General features: G+C 38.6%; 1 protein-coding gene across 1 annotated transcript; it reads right to left on the reverse strand.

Annotated features, from left to right (window-relative positions):
* Positions 1-698: 698 nt before the first annotated feature.
* LOC115371511 (complement factor B-like) lies at positions 699-14,707 on the reverse strand. Its single transcript, XM_030068927.1, is given in 20 exon segments — positions 699-887; positions 1,212-1,261; positions 1,559-1,688; positions 2,136-2,236; positions 2,404-2,480; positions 2,658-2,796; positions 3,523-3,634; positions 4,078-4,080; positions 4,438-4,556; positions 6,473-6,607; positions 6,809-6,919; positions 7,289-7,383; positions 7,509-7,693; positions 11,644-11,783; positions 12,541-12,627; positions 13,095-13,271; positions 13,382-13,567; positions 13,662-13,829; positions 13,832-13,873; positions 14,650-14,707. Coding segments are annotated over 20 exon segments (2,304 nt in total).
* Positions 14,708-15,061: the final 354 nt, after the last annotated feature.

Genomic DNA, 15,061 nt, shown 5'->3' on the forward strand with positions numbered 1-15,061 from the left:
TAGGTTAAAGGAGCTCAATCTAAACTTACAAACACTTTTAATTGTTTTTTTTTTTTTCATATGCGATGAACATTATTTAAAACATACTGAGGGCAAATATCTTTTTATTTTTTTACATGTCGGCAATTTTTGCGCTCTAAAAATCACTTGGTCCTTGAAATTAGCATGTGAACAAAGCCAGTGTCGCGGCAGCAGTATTTCAACAGGGGGCAGCACAGTCACCAATCAGGGCTTTATCCACTCCAGCTGATGGGGAGATTGTCTCGCCAGGCCTTTTTCATTTTTCAGTCGTGCCGAGTCATATGAGAGATGTGGCCTCGACTGTCCTCATTCACAAGAAGTCTGCTTGTTGCTTAGTTACCTGGATTTGATCTCTGAAATGTCTCAGGCTGTCAAAGCATTTTTTTTCTGTTTTTGTAATGTGTTTAGAAGTGTGTTGGTGCTTCCATTTGTATTAAGATTAAGGCCTATGTTTAAGGAACATGACACAGGGAAATGCACATTTATTCACATTTTATATCATGCCTTCATAATTCAAACAGTGTGCAATTGCTGATAAAGAATTCAACCAACTGTGCTTCAGTCAGCTGAGTAACACCACCGTGGCTCAAAAGGTGGTGAAGATAATACACAAAGCAAAAAAAAAAAAAAAAAAATTTAAAAAAATGAAACAGCACCACAAATCACAGTGACTGTATCTACTCCTCCAAAAACTCAAGCGGTGCGTAATCATCCTGAGTGTCATCTCCGAGGACAGCTTTCAGAAAAGGGACCATTCGGAAAAGATTGATGTGGAAATCTCTGGAGAGGCCGTCTGACTCAATCATATCGCCAGACGGGCACTCGTTGGGTCCGTAATCCCTGGTTCCCCAGCTGACCAGGCCAATCTATACAAGACATGTCTGGTTACTTACCAAAGTCACCTTAACAAATAGTAACATCGTCAGTTTCAGTTGAACCAGCATCGGTGTGATTATTTTGAAGGGTGTCATGTCAAAATATTAGCCACCAGTTGGCGCTCATTTGTTAGTAATTCAAAAACACACGACTATTTTGTAACCAAAGATCACACCATGCTTTAATAGCCACTCTTATTGTACTTTCACTTTCATGGCAGAAATCATTTTATTTAGGAAAGGGATAATTTTTTCATCTCATTTTGGAATAATGCTCTTCAGCTTTAGATTGTAATGCAACCAACAGTTCCTTACCTGGACTGTGCGCTGCTGATAGTCCTTGAACACAGCACCACCTGAGTCACCTGTTCCAACAGATACACACACACATGGTTACACACACAAATGGTGGGTCTCAATAAATTAACCGTTCCACTGTTGCTTGAATTTTTATGGCTAAAGTGCAGCTTGAACTGTAATCTTCACCGATATTTAATCACAACACGCCCACTTTTACACTGTGCATTGAAAGTAAAAAAACAAAACAAAACAAAAAAAACACAAACAAGAAAAAAATTTGAGCAAATAACTTGCTCGATAAATGGTGGACAATGCACCTTACACTTTACACATGATATAAGCATTACATAGAAGGAACAGACCTGGGCACGCCGCGTGATCTCTGTAAGGACTCCGACCACCGGTGCACAGGAAGTTATCGGTCACAACTTCTGTTACATCAGTTGTCGTTACGCCTTTTGCATGTAAGGCATGAGAGATACACTCCCCCCTCTATATTGGAGAGTTGGAAAGAGGAACGATAGTAGAAATGTGTATTTAGTGTCTGATTATTTAAAGAAATACTCCGACATTTTGGGCAAAATACTCTTTTTAGGACTTACCCAGAATATTTTCAATATACGATACACTGTGTACATAAACCAGCTTCAGAGTTGCTGTAAGGTTTATTTTTTCACTTTGACGGAGCCAGGCTAATGACTCCCATTGACTTTAAGTCTTCATTCTAAGCTAACATGAAATGCTACCCATAGGAACTGAACCTCTGGACGTACAGAGGTGAAAATCCTATCAAACATTTTGACTAAATCTGGATAAATTGGTATTTTGCCAAAAACATTGGCGTATTCCTTTAGTTATAAATCTGTCATAAGGTAACCAAAAGGTGCATTTATGTGTAAGAGATATCACATATAGAAAGAAATATATAGAGAAACTCACATTAGCACCAAGTTTAGCATAGGCATCTTTTTCTCCTACTTTGTTCCCTGACTTCGTCAGGAAATTGAGTCTTTCGAGATGTTCTTTAATCAGGAGCTGCTCTGCATTTAGACAACACAAAAGTGCTCATCAGAAGAAATACAGGGATTTCAATCCAACTGCAAGTCCATTACAATTGGAGAAATGTTCACATTAGGATATGAGGTTGTTGTGATTTATGAAATGTTCCACATGTCATGATGTTACAGTGTCTCAGTCGCTTACTCACCTTGATCTTTGCATTTGATATCACCGACGAGTTTCAGAGCCCCACTGGTCTCCTTGGTGCAAGGTATGCAAATCGGTCTGGAAAAGATTTTTCAAAGAATGTGACTAGTAAACCACTTTCAGCATGGAATATTTGTGTATCTTAAATTTGCATAAACCTAGTAAATACTCCAGCAGCTTAAAAAGGTTTGTGCGAGTGTGTACAGGACTTGCTCAAACTGTTCAACTTCCAAGTTACAGCGTGTGTGTGCTCACCTGATGTTTGTGGAAACTTTGACGTATTCCTTCAGTTCAATGAGGGCCACATCATAGTCATAGAATTCAGCCACTCCCTTATCCTTTTTACCAGTAATATTGTAGTTGGGGTGTAATTTCAAATGTTTGACTTTTCTTTCTGTCAGGGGACATGATGGAAAGCAACAACATGAGCCAGTCATAGATCATTCCCAGTTGATTACATGATTTAAGTCCCTGAGATAACCTGTTCTGCACTTTACTGCAAACAAATGAACCATGTCAGCTTCCATGAGTCCATTAATATTAACTTTCATTTCCTCTTGATTAGACCAGTGGTTCTCAGCCTGGGGGTTGGGACCCCCTGGATGTTTCATGACATAGGAGAACAAGAATATTATGTTACTCAAAGTAATTATCATGTCTATTTTTTCAGAGTTCTATTGAATTCTGCTTTTTTTCTTATGAGGCGCTTAATAGTTGCAAGCCTGAAAAAGGTTGTTTACCCAATACTGCAATAGGACCTGATTATACAGTGTCACCCCAATTTTATCCCCCTTGAACTGGTTACCTTTTAATTTCCAATGAGCCACAGCGCACCTTTATTATTAGCAGAAGTAACAGTAGGCACAGTAGGGGGGAGATTTGTCACTCGAGCCATGGATTTGTTCTGAATTTGCTTGCACTTTTTCAAACAAAATAAATGAAACAAAACTCAAAATAAAATATTTACTCAATATTCAGTATAAAAAAAATAACAAATTTAACTGATTTTCTTAAGAAATTGAGTGAAACTGATGTGTTAGTTTTTGTTAAATAAAACTAAAGATTAAAAAAAAACAAACACAAGTTTCACATGAGAAATTATAATATTACTACCTACCACGTCCATCATCAAAGTCAATCTTGATGTCTTTGGGTAAAGTCTCAAATGTGAAGCAGTGAGCAGCAGTCAAGATGAACTTGGGGGTTACCAGAGAGCCAAGGCATTTCCGCTCCTGAAATGAATTCAAAATCAATGTCCTTAGACTTTATATCGCTAATTTCATAAAGAATGTATTTTAGCAATTATATTACAAATACTTTACATAACCCTGTGAACAATTTGCTGTTTCCATGTTTACAAAACAAAAGACATTACAAATGACAGTAAGACTAACCTGACAAACACAACATAAACTGGTGGTTGGTAATTATCAGGTTAGGGTTAAAACTGCCTCTAATCCTACATTTGAAGTCCTGATTGTTTTCTGTTTTTATGAGTCGGAGGGAGGGGAATACCAATAATAGTCACCTCACAGTCCTCAGATTCTATGTGGTTATCTTAGTCTTTTGTGGGTTATTTTCTCTACTCTCTGTGTACTTCCTGCTCTCCCATAGTCCTAGTCAAGTTCAGATGCTGTGCCAGAGCCACACTGATAATGTAAATTTATGTTAATACATGCTAACAGTATTTAACTTGGGCTACAGTTCAGTTCTGGACACGTCTTCATGTTGCGCTGATAACACTTGAGAAGTTCAGCTGATGGGCCTGTCTCTATTGGAAAAGCGTCTGGATCTTGGATCTCAAGACACATTGAGGACGCACTGGGTGCTGTTTACATCTGTATTTAGCTCTGTCTGGTTATGATTCGATCACCCAGGGCGGATGTTCAGGACAGATGGAAACAGAGCCTTGGTCTTTGTTATCTGCCCTGCTTGTTCCTGCTCTGTAGGTTAGCTCTGTAACCACCTGCACGCCAAAGTGCAAACTTCACTAAAGACTTCAGAATCTCAGCCTCTGCAGTTCCTGTCCACTTGCCCTGTCTCCGTGGATTCTAATAGTCGCCACCCATGGATACTTTTGCCGTTCTTTTACTCTGCTGTTCAGATTGTCGTACGTCCTGTGAAGGCCACATAAACCCTTGACCTCTTCTTCATCTGCATGAAAAAAACAAAAACAAAAATAATTATAATTATGGAAATGACTTATCTCCATCCCTCCCTCCCTCCCTCCCTCCCTCCCGCCCATCATTACAACAAAACACATTCAATTTTATATTGTGAGTGTACAGTATATTTAATACACACATGCTTTTCATGATTTTGGTGTAGCCACAGCAATAGAGACCATTGTGAGAACTGATTGGTAACTTCTATCACATGTTTTAATGGTAAAAGCAGCATTTGCTTCCTTGGTCAGAGGTTTCTCCTTTACTGAAAAGGATCCACTGAACTGAACAGATTTTCTGTCTCTCACTCTTTCCACTGTGTGCCATAAAACTTTAGGTATGTTTGTACTGGAAGAACAGCAGCCCTGTTTTGATACCAGAAAAACCAATCCAGCAGATCTGCCACAAAATCTGGCCTGACGTTTACTAAGTTTTCTCAGTTTATAGCTATTGTATTAATGTGTCATGAGTTACTGATGTTAAAATGCTACACATAGCACTTTTATGACTCTAAACCTGCTGGAATACAACTCCCAGAAAGTGGACATCAAATGAGACTTAAAAAAAATGTTTTTTTTTTTTTGTTTTTTTTTTTATCATAAAGATTTATCATAGGACTCCTCCAGAGTTCAGCAGCACAGAGCTGCCGGCCACAGACCCTAACACACCTTCCAGTTTGTTGTTTCTCATGGCTCATACTCCATTATCTCTTAATGGAACTAGAAATATGATGCCTCTATGAAATACCACACATAGTGTCTTCCCTCTCCATTTGGGATACTTTACTGACCCACCACTACCAAAAGGGAGATCATGCTCTTTAGTCAGAGTATGATCTTGCAACCTTCGCCCACCCTGTCTGTTGAATTGCAAAATGGAAATGAATGCTTTGGTGAGACCCTTAAATGCCTTTGGTAATGTTTGGATTTCATTTTCATTTTTAACTTCATTAGTATCCACATTAGCACAACAGACACAGACAATCTTCCTGTGATCCAGATGCGCGAAATGCAATGCAACAAAACACTTTAACATCTGTAATGCACTTTGATACCAATAACTAAGATAAATCACTCTAATTTATGGCATTTTGCCCAATATACATCCTTTTTCCATAGTGTATATCATAAGAAATGCTTTATTGTAACAAGAAATTTTTTCTGAAAAGTAGTTTTGGTTTGGGCCAGCAGTAAATGACCCATATTAGATTTCCTAATGTAAGGATTTGTGGCTTCCACCTTTAAACTAGCACTGTAGCTGTTTACAGAGGAAGACCCCAATGTGAATGGTAGGATATTTATGCACCATGTCTAATTTACGAATCACTTTTTTTTTTTTTTTTTTTGACCGGACGTTGGGTGAGTGTGTTAACTGTTACAGGCAAGTTTTAATGCTAACAAGTGGGGAACTGAGAATGTAATAGTTGTGTTATTGTGCCTAAAAAATGACCTGAATGCCAAAAATTTAACGCAACCAGTGTGACTGCACCCCCTGGATTGCAAAGTCTGGCTCTTTTTCAGGAGGGAAAGCAAGGTCATCAGATTCCCGTAGAGTGAAGTGGGTTAATGTCTGACTTTCAGATCTGAAAGCAGGGGGATGCAATCAGATTTTAGTAGGCCTATGGCACTCAATTCTTCTTAATCAACACTTAGCTCAAGATCTGGGAGTTGTATATTGAGGCGTCATGTTGAATATGGCCCAAAACAAGTGTCATGTCTCGTATTTGGCGAAGCAAGAGCATAGCATAGTGCATAGCTTTTCCATGATCAAACAATAAAAAATACTTTCATAACACAAATATACCGAGATACTGAGGTATACTGATGATCTCATCATGACACAAATAAATCTGAGGAAACCAAAGACAGCACTCTCTTCCACCTTTCACTGTCACAGGATACTTACCAATGATTTCATCAAAGGTTTCCTGTAAATTATCAATATTCTTAAGCCTGAAGTAGTGTTCACCACCAGTCCCTGCTGTAAGGGGCTGCAGGTCTTCATCATAGATCTCAGCTCCGATGGCAAATATGTAAATATCTGAAATGCAGGGCAGTTGCCAAAATGAAACATAGGATAATTACAAGTTATCTACACACTGCAAAACCCTCAATGAATAACAGTCTCTCATTCAATGTCTTGTCAAGACATGATATAAATGCTATTCAAAACAAAAATTCCCACGAACCTCACTGCTGATCTCCTAAGTAATGCACCTAAAAATAAAACTGTTATTCTCACCAAGGAATTCGTCTCTCACAGGTGTCTCAGATTGACTCGTGGGGTTCATGTATACCATGTTCTTTATTTGTGCTACTGTAGGTTTAGGTGAACCACCCATATTATAACCACCTGCAATGAAAGAAAATAACAATGACAGGAAACAAAATAGGAGACTATAGTTTTGTCTAAGTGTCTAAATTCAACATTTGCGATAAAATATAAATACTTCAGATATTTTGCACCCATTAATTATTAGTTATTAATTCATTATTAATGTACAGCTGAGGTTTGGGGCCACATCAAAATTAAAAAATATATATATATAAAAAAAAAAAAAAAAAGTATATTTAAATTTTTAATTTTATTTAAATCTCACCACTCTGACAGAAAAGACAGAATTCATTAAATATACTAATGTACTAATTAGTGGGCAAGCTGCAGCTTGTTACTAATATACTATTACTAATTGCATTAACTACACAATAATAATCCAATTACCGTCTGTAAAAAGTATGATGACATGATGATGCTCCTCAAACTTCTCTCTAGTTTGTTGCTTTATAATTGCCATTTGCTCCAAATGTTCTTGAAGGCTTGGTTCAGATCTGTGCCAGCACTAATCCCATCTGTTGGGCAAAACAAACACATGCAGGTACGCACGCACGCACGCACGCACGCACGCACACACACACAAGTTGTGCTCACAGTTTGTGGAAACAGTACTGCAGTACTTGAATACTTTGAACTATGTGACTCACCCTGTTTTTGTTTGTCCAAAGCTTCCAAGATAGACTCAAGTGTTGGTTTGTTCTCACCAAAAAAATCAATTATGTTGGCAATTGGAGTTATTTCAGAGGAGAAAAATATGATATGATAGTTCGGACTGACTGCAAAAGAGGAAATCTGTGAAGTGATACAGCATAGTTTGTTAGTTAAACACAAGGTGGATGATATGTATTGTTTATACTCTGTACGGCATGAACTGCCCACACAACTTTATAAAGGCAAATGAACTTGTAAAAACCGTGAGTCTGCTGTAACATTTTACACAAAATATTGTGCTTCTGGGCTGAAAACCAGTTGGTATTTGTACACTGTGGATAAATGGGCAGGAAACCACCTGCTTCTTCTGTTATCACACCATCGAATGGACGTTATTAGTCATAAGTAATCACCCCTACAAGTATGGGCTTGCAGGTCCCTACTGCATCTTCTAGTAGATCAAAAGCAGTGTTGTGCAAGTTCATAGTTCTCATGAACTAGTTCAAAGTTCAGTTCACACAGTATAAAAATGAATAGTTCACATTCATAGTTCACCATTTCAATTTTGAACTAGTTCAAAGTTCAATTCATTTCAGTTTTTTAGGTGAAAAGTGAGAATGAAAGACTGACCTTGTTTTTCAAAGGAAAACTATGACATCCATCACCACCTAAAACTGTTCACTGTTTACAATTATATATTGTCCTAGTGGAATTGTAGAATCTGTAAATCTCAAACAATGTAGTCCATTATTAATTTGTCTACCTGTTGCTGAGAAATCATACCCCTAAAGGCTGCAGGGAGTGTGACTTGGTCGTTTGGGGCTGGCAGGGTGTGTTCTTGCCCATTCCTGATGACTTTTTGGGATTGTCAAGGACTTGTAGATATTTTCCTCACACTGGATGGATGCTTCAACTCCAAATGCCTTTTCAAATTTGAAGTTGACATGTCCACCTGCGCTGAAAGTGTTTTTTCAGCGCAGGTGGACATGATTTGCACAGAAAGGTTCGATTTTTGCTGTCGGAATCAATGTAGGGCCCTATAAAATCCGTTTTTTTTTTTTTTTTTTTCCCCAAATTCCGTTTTATTTTTTCCCAAATTCCGTTTTTTCCATTTTAATTTTGGGAAATTCCGTTTTTTCTGTTTTAATTTTTGGGAATTCAGTTTTTTACCCTTTACTCTTATTTTACTTTACTACCAAAAAGAGTGTGTTTTTAATGTTTATGACTAAAATGCACACAAATGAAATAGAAATTACCTTAAATTAATTGAGGTAACAATTATTATTTATTATTATTTATTTATTTATTTATTTATTTAACAATTACATTGTTATAGCAGTAAAAGGTGAAAATGATATGTTATTAATGATTGAACAATGTTAAATTATTTGTTTTAAAAATGTAAATTACTTATCAAACAGACCTAACAATTCAGCTACCAATGAATGAGCAGTAGTATGCATGTGATAACATAGATTGAAAAATAAGCCGAAGTGATACCTCTTCTCTGAATAGACAAGCTAAGACAGTGTGCCGCTGTTAGCCAGTGAAAATAGAGCGGAGTGGTAGCTCTTCGTGTTGTTACACAATCTGGGCTCTAGTTTCGCAGACCAGGCGAGGCGGGGGCGTAGCGCAGATGCGCTTCGCCAACTGGGTGTGGCCAGGCGGATTTTCCAAGTTTGGCACACCGTTCTCGGTGGCGCAAGTACTCCACCATCCCTCCTACCGGCGGAGGGGAGGAGAGAAGGCATGGAGTGGGTTTGACACAGCCGATTCACATTTAACCAATCAAATGAGCCCCTGTCCTTGCCTTTAAAATGCGCTGCGCGAAGGCGTAATGAAAGTTTACACAGCTGACATGGAGGTCTATTGCCGCAGGCGGAGCGGAGCTCAGGAGACAGGCGCGGAGCGGAGACCAGCGAGCTGTGCGGACACGTCACCAAAACCTCACAGGCAGGCTTCCAGAATGTCAGGCACATGAACGATGCAATAAATACCGAAAAAAACACTATTCAATGCTACAATCACAATCAGCACATAGATATATCTCCATATCAACTGTCCCGTCACAGCTGATGTCAGATCAAAGGAGATTGGCACCGTTTGTGCTGATTGTGAGGTTTTGGTGATGTGCGCCAGCCAGCCAAACTTCCACTGCGCCGGCTCCGCTCCGCCTTGCGCTGAAAGTAGACGTGGTTTCAGATGGCGAGCTTTTGGCGCACCTCAGCGAAGCCTTTTGGCACGAAACTGTCACTGCGCCAAGCCGAATCTGTCGACACCTCCCCCCGCTACGCCGCCACTCCCATCTCGGCGCAAGTCCGCCTGCGAAACTTGGAAACTGTCCGCCTCTGTCGCTTCGCCGGTCGAAACTAGCTCTGCGCGGGGTTCGCCTCACTGTGCCACCCCGCGCTGCGCCGGGAAACTAGAGCCCTCTATGTCAGTGCGCTGTTGTAGCCTGGAAATTTCCTTTGTTCTTTGGACTCGCATGGTGCCGGTGCAGTTGTAATTTTTTTTCTTGGTGGTGCAGGTGAAACGACTGGAGGGGTTGTGCCACCCAGATTTGCTTCCGTCCATGTAATTTTCCACAGACATATGTTCATATTCCACACAAAAACAGCATTTCATTCAAATTACGTCAAATTCCGCAATATTCCGTGTTAAAAACGAGAAGGGAAATTCCACAATAATTGGACCTAAACATTGGCGCTGACTCTCACATAATCTGAACGAGTTCACGTTCAAGTTCTTTATTTACAAATACGTTGCGTTCAGGTCAACGTTCTTAAAAAAATGAACGTGTTCAATGAACGCGTTCTTTTGAACTCGTTCATGCACAACACTGATCAAAAGGCTGTTATCAGCTATTCCTATAATCAATTAAATGTTAGCTTCAGCCACTTTTGTTACCTTTCATTAGCCTCTTAGTTAATATTAGCAAACAGGTCATGGTAAATGTTAGGAAATGTAACGTAACATTCACAAACATCACTAACCAGCTAAAAACAAACACTGCTCTTGCTTAACATGGACTTAAACTTGGGTTCCTTGAGGGAAAATCCATGGGATTGACCCATCCATCACCCCAGCCTCCCTCTGACATGACTAACTTGGTCGGTCTTTGTACTACGTCCATCGTACATCTGGCTCCAGAGTCCTGTTTGACTGGTTAAGTCACACTGATGATAGAAATACATGATAGCAGCCTTCTGACCCAAGGCACAGGAAGGCCGTAGTAACCCATATCCTTTGGGGTGTGATTACTACTGATAGCTCCTATTCAATGGCGGAGAAAATAGTGGGTTGAACCAAATTTCCATGAGGTAACCCTTTCCAAAAATGCATGGCTTTTTGGTGACACACCTTAAAGTAAATTAATTAGTGTACTGCCAGAGGGCAAAGTATTAAGACAACCATGTAGAATGAGCTATTTCTCAGTAGAGCCATCAAAATTAACAGCTGACTATAAACTTTTCTCTGGCATTTTAACCGATTTAACTGGTGATTAGCTCATATATCAAAAGATCTTTTTCGATGTTAAAGCATGCAAGGAAAATGTATTCTTCTGCAGCTGGTCCACAGGTATCAGGACAAATATCTCTATGTGACTCATAAAGAATTTTGGCTTCCCGTGAACTGCTGTGTCAAGGCCAACGCAGCCTCCCACATGTCACTGTGTCCTTATTATATAGAGGAAACTGTAATTGACTAAATGTCCAGGCTAGTCTTAATAACAACTGGTTTTCTATCATGTTTTATTAAGTCAGCAAATATGGTGCCAGCATTCAACACTGATTCTCTTCTCCTGCCTCATGTGCATTCTTTGACCAGAGCCAACAATTAGTAAAAAAAAAAAATCTCAAACGTTAACTAATGCATATTTCTAATCTCATTACTTTGGCCACTGACCTCTTGCATAATCAACATATTAAAAAGTGAAAACCTGATTAGGCCGTCTCCCTTTTGCTGCAAAAAACTTTTTAACGTTATAAATTTTGAGATAAAAACATTGGCTTACAGGTTGGCTTTGGGTCACTGACTCCAACTCATTTATCCTGTTTTCAAATTACTGAAAAAGCATGAATGTTTCTTACCTTTGTGATAAGTTGTTTAACAGCGCTTTTTGCACTGTCAAATTGTTCCTTTTCGATACTCTCAGAAACATCCATGGCAATATAGAGGTTGAGTGTCCCATTTTTTGTGATCTTGATTATTCTCCCTTCTTGGATGTCATCTGAAAAATCATGGGCAAATATTATAATTTTGCCCTACATGAAAAAGATTTTTTTTTTTTTTTTTTATCTAAGCTTTTGAGTGTGTCAGTGGTAAGCTATTGCCAAACAATTTCATGTCATTAAAATGTTTAAATGTACTATGTAAATGTACAAGTTTGAGACATACTCAATGGCACCAGAGGAAAGGTCATGGTAACACAAAAATCGGTAGCATTCATTCCCTGGGAAGCATGAGTACGCTTAGCAAATTACTTGGCAATCTGGCCCCTACATTTAGACATAAGTTGTTTCCAAGTCAAATGGGTGGCACTACAGGAAAGCTCATAAGGTCACCACAATCGAGAGGGATCGTTCTTTTGGTTGTAGGAATGCACTGATCAAATGTCAAGACAATCCACAAATTAGATTCTGTGATATTGTGTGTGCAAAGTTGACATTTTGGTTTGCTGGTGGCACTAAAGGAAGGGTCTGGGATCACAAAAAATGACAGGGTTTGTATTTTGAGGAACATGAATTAGCGCACCAAACTCCATCGTAATCCACTGAACAGATTTTGAGTTATGTTGCCTCGGAGTAAAGTGTTGAACAGATGGACATATTGATGGACAGACTGACCAACTGACACAGCCATCCTTAAAAGTAGAACAAATGAAATATGTATTCAAAACTGTCATATTTTAACAAAGCTTTATGTCCTTCACTATTAACCTACACTACTAATAGTAGTTATCAGATAAAAACAAAAACAAAACTCACCAGTGGACTCTAAGTCAGTTAGGCTTTGTTTTATTGAGCTGCCAAAGGCCTCCGAGACCTCCAGTGGTGTGTCATAGGTATATCTGTCTGCAACAAGCAAAAGGTACACGCAGAAGATGTGAAAATGTAAAAATGTTGTTTTTTAACAAAATGTTAAAAAATGTAAATGGAGAGACTAAAAACCAAAACAGTGGTGGGGAAGGAAACCCCCCTATGTTCTCTTTAACAAAGCAAAAACAAAAAAAAACAAAACAAAAAAAAAATTACTAAGCTGACAAGCTTTTGTTGTTATATTATACTAATGCTGATGACAATTACAAAATGATAATGCCAATGATGATAAACGAGGTAGCATACTAAACATAAAAATACTGTTGAGATGCAGCCATAATGACACAAAAATCTGTTTTAATTGAGCACTAAGTTCATGTCACACATACAAAATTTACAGCACCACATCTGCAGGTGTCATGCTTATGAATAAGGAATACTGCTTTTATTTCTTAGCTTTGGTAAAATAAAATGGAGTGTCATCAGGGTATATGTTGTCTTACAGTAGCACGTAGGTTCTGTTCCAGTCCACTGGCCATTTTCTTGACACACTCGCTTACTTGACCCCACCAGAAACATCTTGTCATTACAGCCATATACCACTTTGTCACCTATGCCAAATATGTTTCCAGTCCTTGTGCCTCCAGGTGGAATTCCTGGATCGGCACAATGATCTGATGCTGTGATGAAATAGAAGAAATAAATAAGTAACGTGGTAGTTTTGGTATGACAAATGGGGAGCTACAACAAACCTGAGAGTGAGACATATAACCTGGTGGAAAGGACTTACTGTCATGGCTACATATGGGAGTGGGACCACTCCACTTCCCATTTGGTAGGCAGACCCGTGAGGACGAACCACGCAGTGTGTATCCAGAGTAGCACTCATATGTTGTCTCATTGTTGACATAGTACTTCTCCAGAGGAGGGAAAACATCTCCAAACTCCAAAACATTAGGGTCAGGGCATTCAACCACTGCAAAACAAAACAAAAGGTTTAAGTTATTAATGCTCACTGTGACACGTTGGATGACATCATCATTTTCATATCAGGGCAGGGTGGCACTTACACCTGCATGTCTGAGGTCCTCTTGGCAGTTGTTTTGGCACTGACTTCCACTTGCTATTGAGCTGGCACACATGTGCCAAAGCGGGATATGGGTAGTACCCCTCAGGACAGTGATAGATCAGCATGCTGCCAGCCTTCAGATTCTTGGTCAGAGTGTAATGACCTCCTCAATTTGCATACCATGCTCTGTGCAGTTACACCGTACGCCATCTCCTTGAACAAAATAGCAGGTCTTTGTTATAGGGATATGGAGCTATAGCGCATTTTTGTTCCTTTCATTGCCTTCGTTAAAAACAAAATTCATTCATCTGGAAAGCACCCTATGTCCAAGGAGCAACATTTAAGATCAAGAAAGCATTTTACATGTCATACAAGACAGCTAAGAAATGCTAAGCCTCAGCAAACCTAAAAACAAATGTGTGATTTGTTAACTCAAAAGCATTAGTGATGCGTCTCTGCTGGCTGCAATAGATTTCTCTCTCAAACTTATTCAGTTTCTCAATACAATTAAAAGATGCTGGCCGTTAAGTCTTGATGGTAACTTTTTAAAATGTCTAGTTGAAACACTCCAGAAAACAAACATAAATTCTGAATGGATACAAAAAAGTGTGGTGTAATTTTTCCCACTCATGAACTGCCTTCAAAATGTAATTAATTAAATCAAACAACAACTAAAAATGAAATTATTAGATTTAACCCAATTGCATTGCATGAAATTGTAACTTATATAAAAAGGAAACAACCCCCCCCCCCCCCCCCCCCTCCCCAACAAAAACAAAAAAAAAAACAAAAACAGATAAGCAGGAAAAATAATCACTCAAATATCAAAATATCTTACATAAAACTCATTCTGATCCAACTGCCATAAATACAGTACAGATTATGTATACATTATACAGATAACAGATTATATATGTATCATATAAACATAAATATAAATAAGAGCACCTATAAATATCCTTTATCTGTAGTGAAAAGTAAAAACTTACCCATAAATGAGAGATAGAAAAGTACAGCAAACCAACTCCAGTGAACGGAAAACCCCATGTTGAAACTGAGGAACTGAGAAATTGAGGATCTTGCAAAAACTGAACCTTTATTTCAAACGGGGGCAATGATGTTCAGGAAATGGGAGGGAGAAACTACAAGACCATCACGTCAATTATTAACTTCATGACAAACAAAAAAAAAAATCAAATGCAAGCACCACAGAAAACATTTTGACACAAATAAATTCTCCTAACAGCTTAATTTTGTTATTTGTCTATGGTAGAATTAGTGGACCACCAATATAGTAACAGAAAGAATTCATTCCGCTGTTAAAAGTCATACAGGGTAAAAAACAAAACAAAACAAAACAAACAAACAAACAACAAAAAAAAGAAAAACAGAGCATCCTAC

The sequence above is a fragment of the Myripristis murdjan genome, chromosome 14 (assembly GCF_902150065.1).
Source record: "Myripristis murdjan chromosome 14, fMyrMur1.1, whole genome shotgun sequence".
NCBI lineage: Eukaryota > Metazoa > Chordata > Actinopteri > Holocentriformes > Holocentridae > Myripristis > Myripristis murdjan.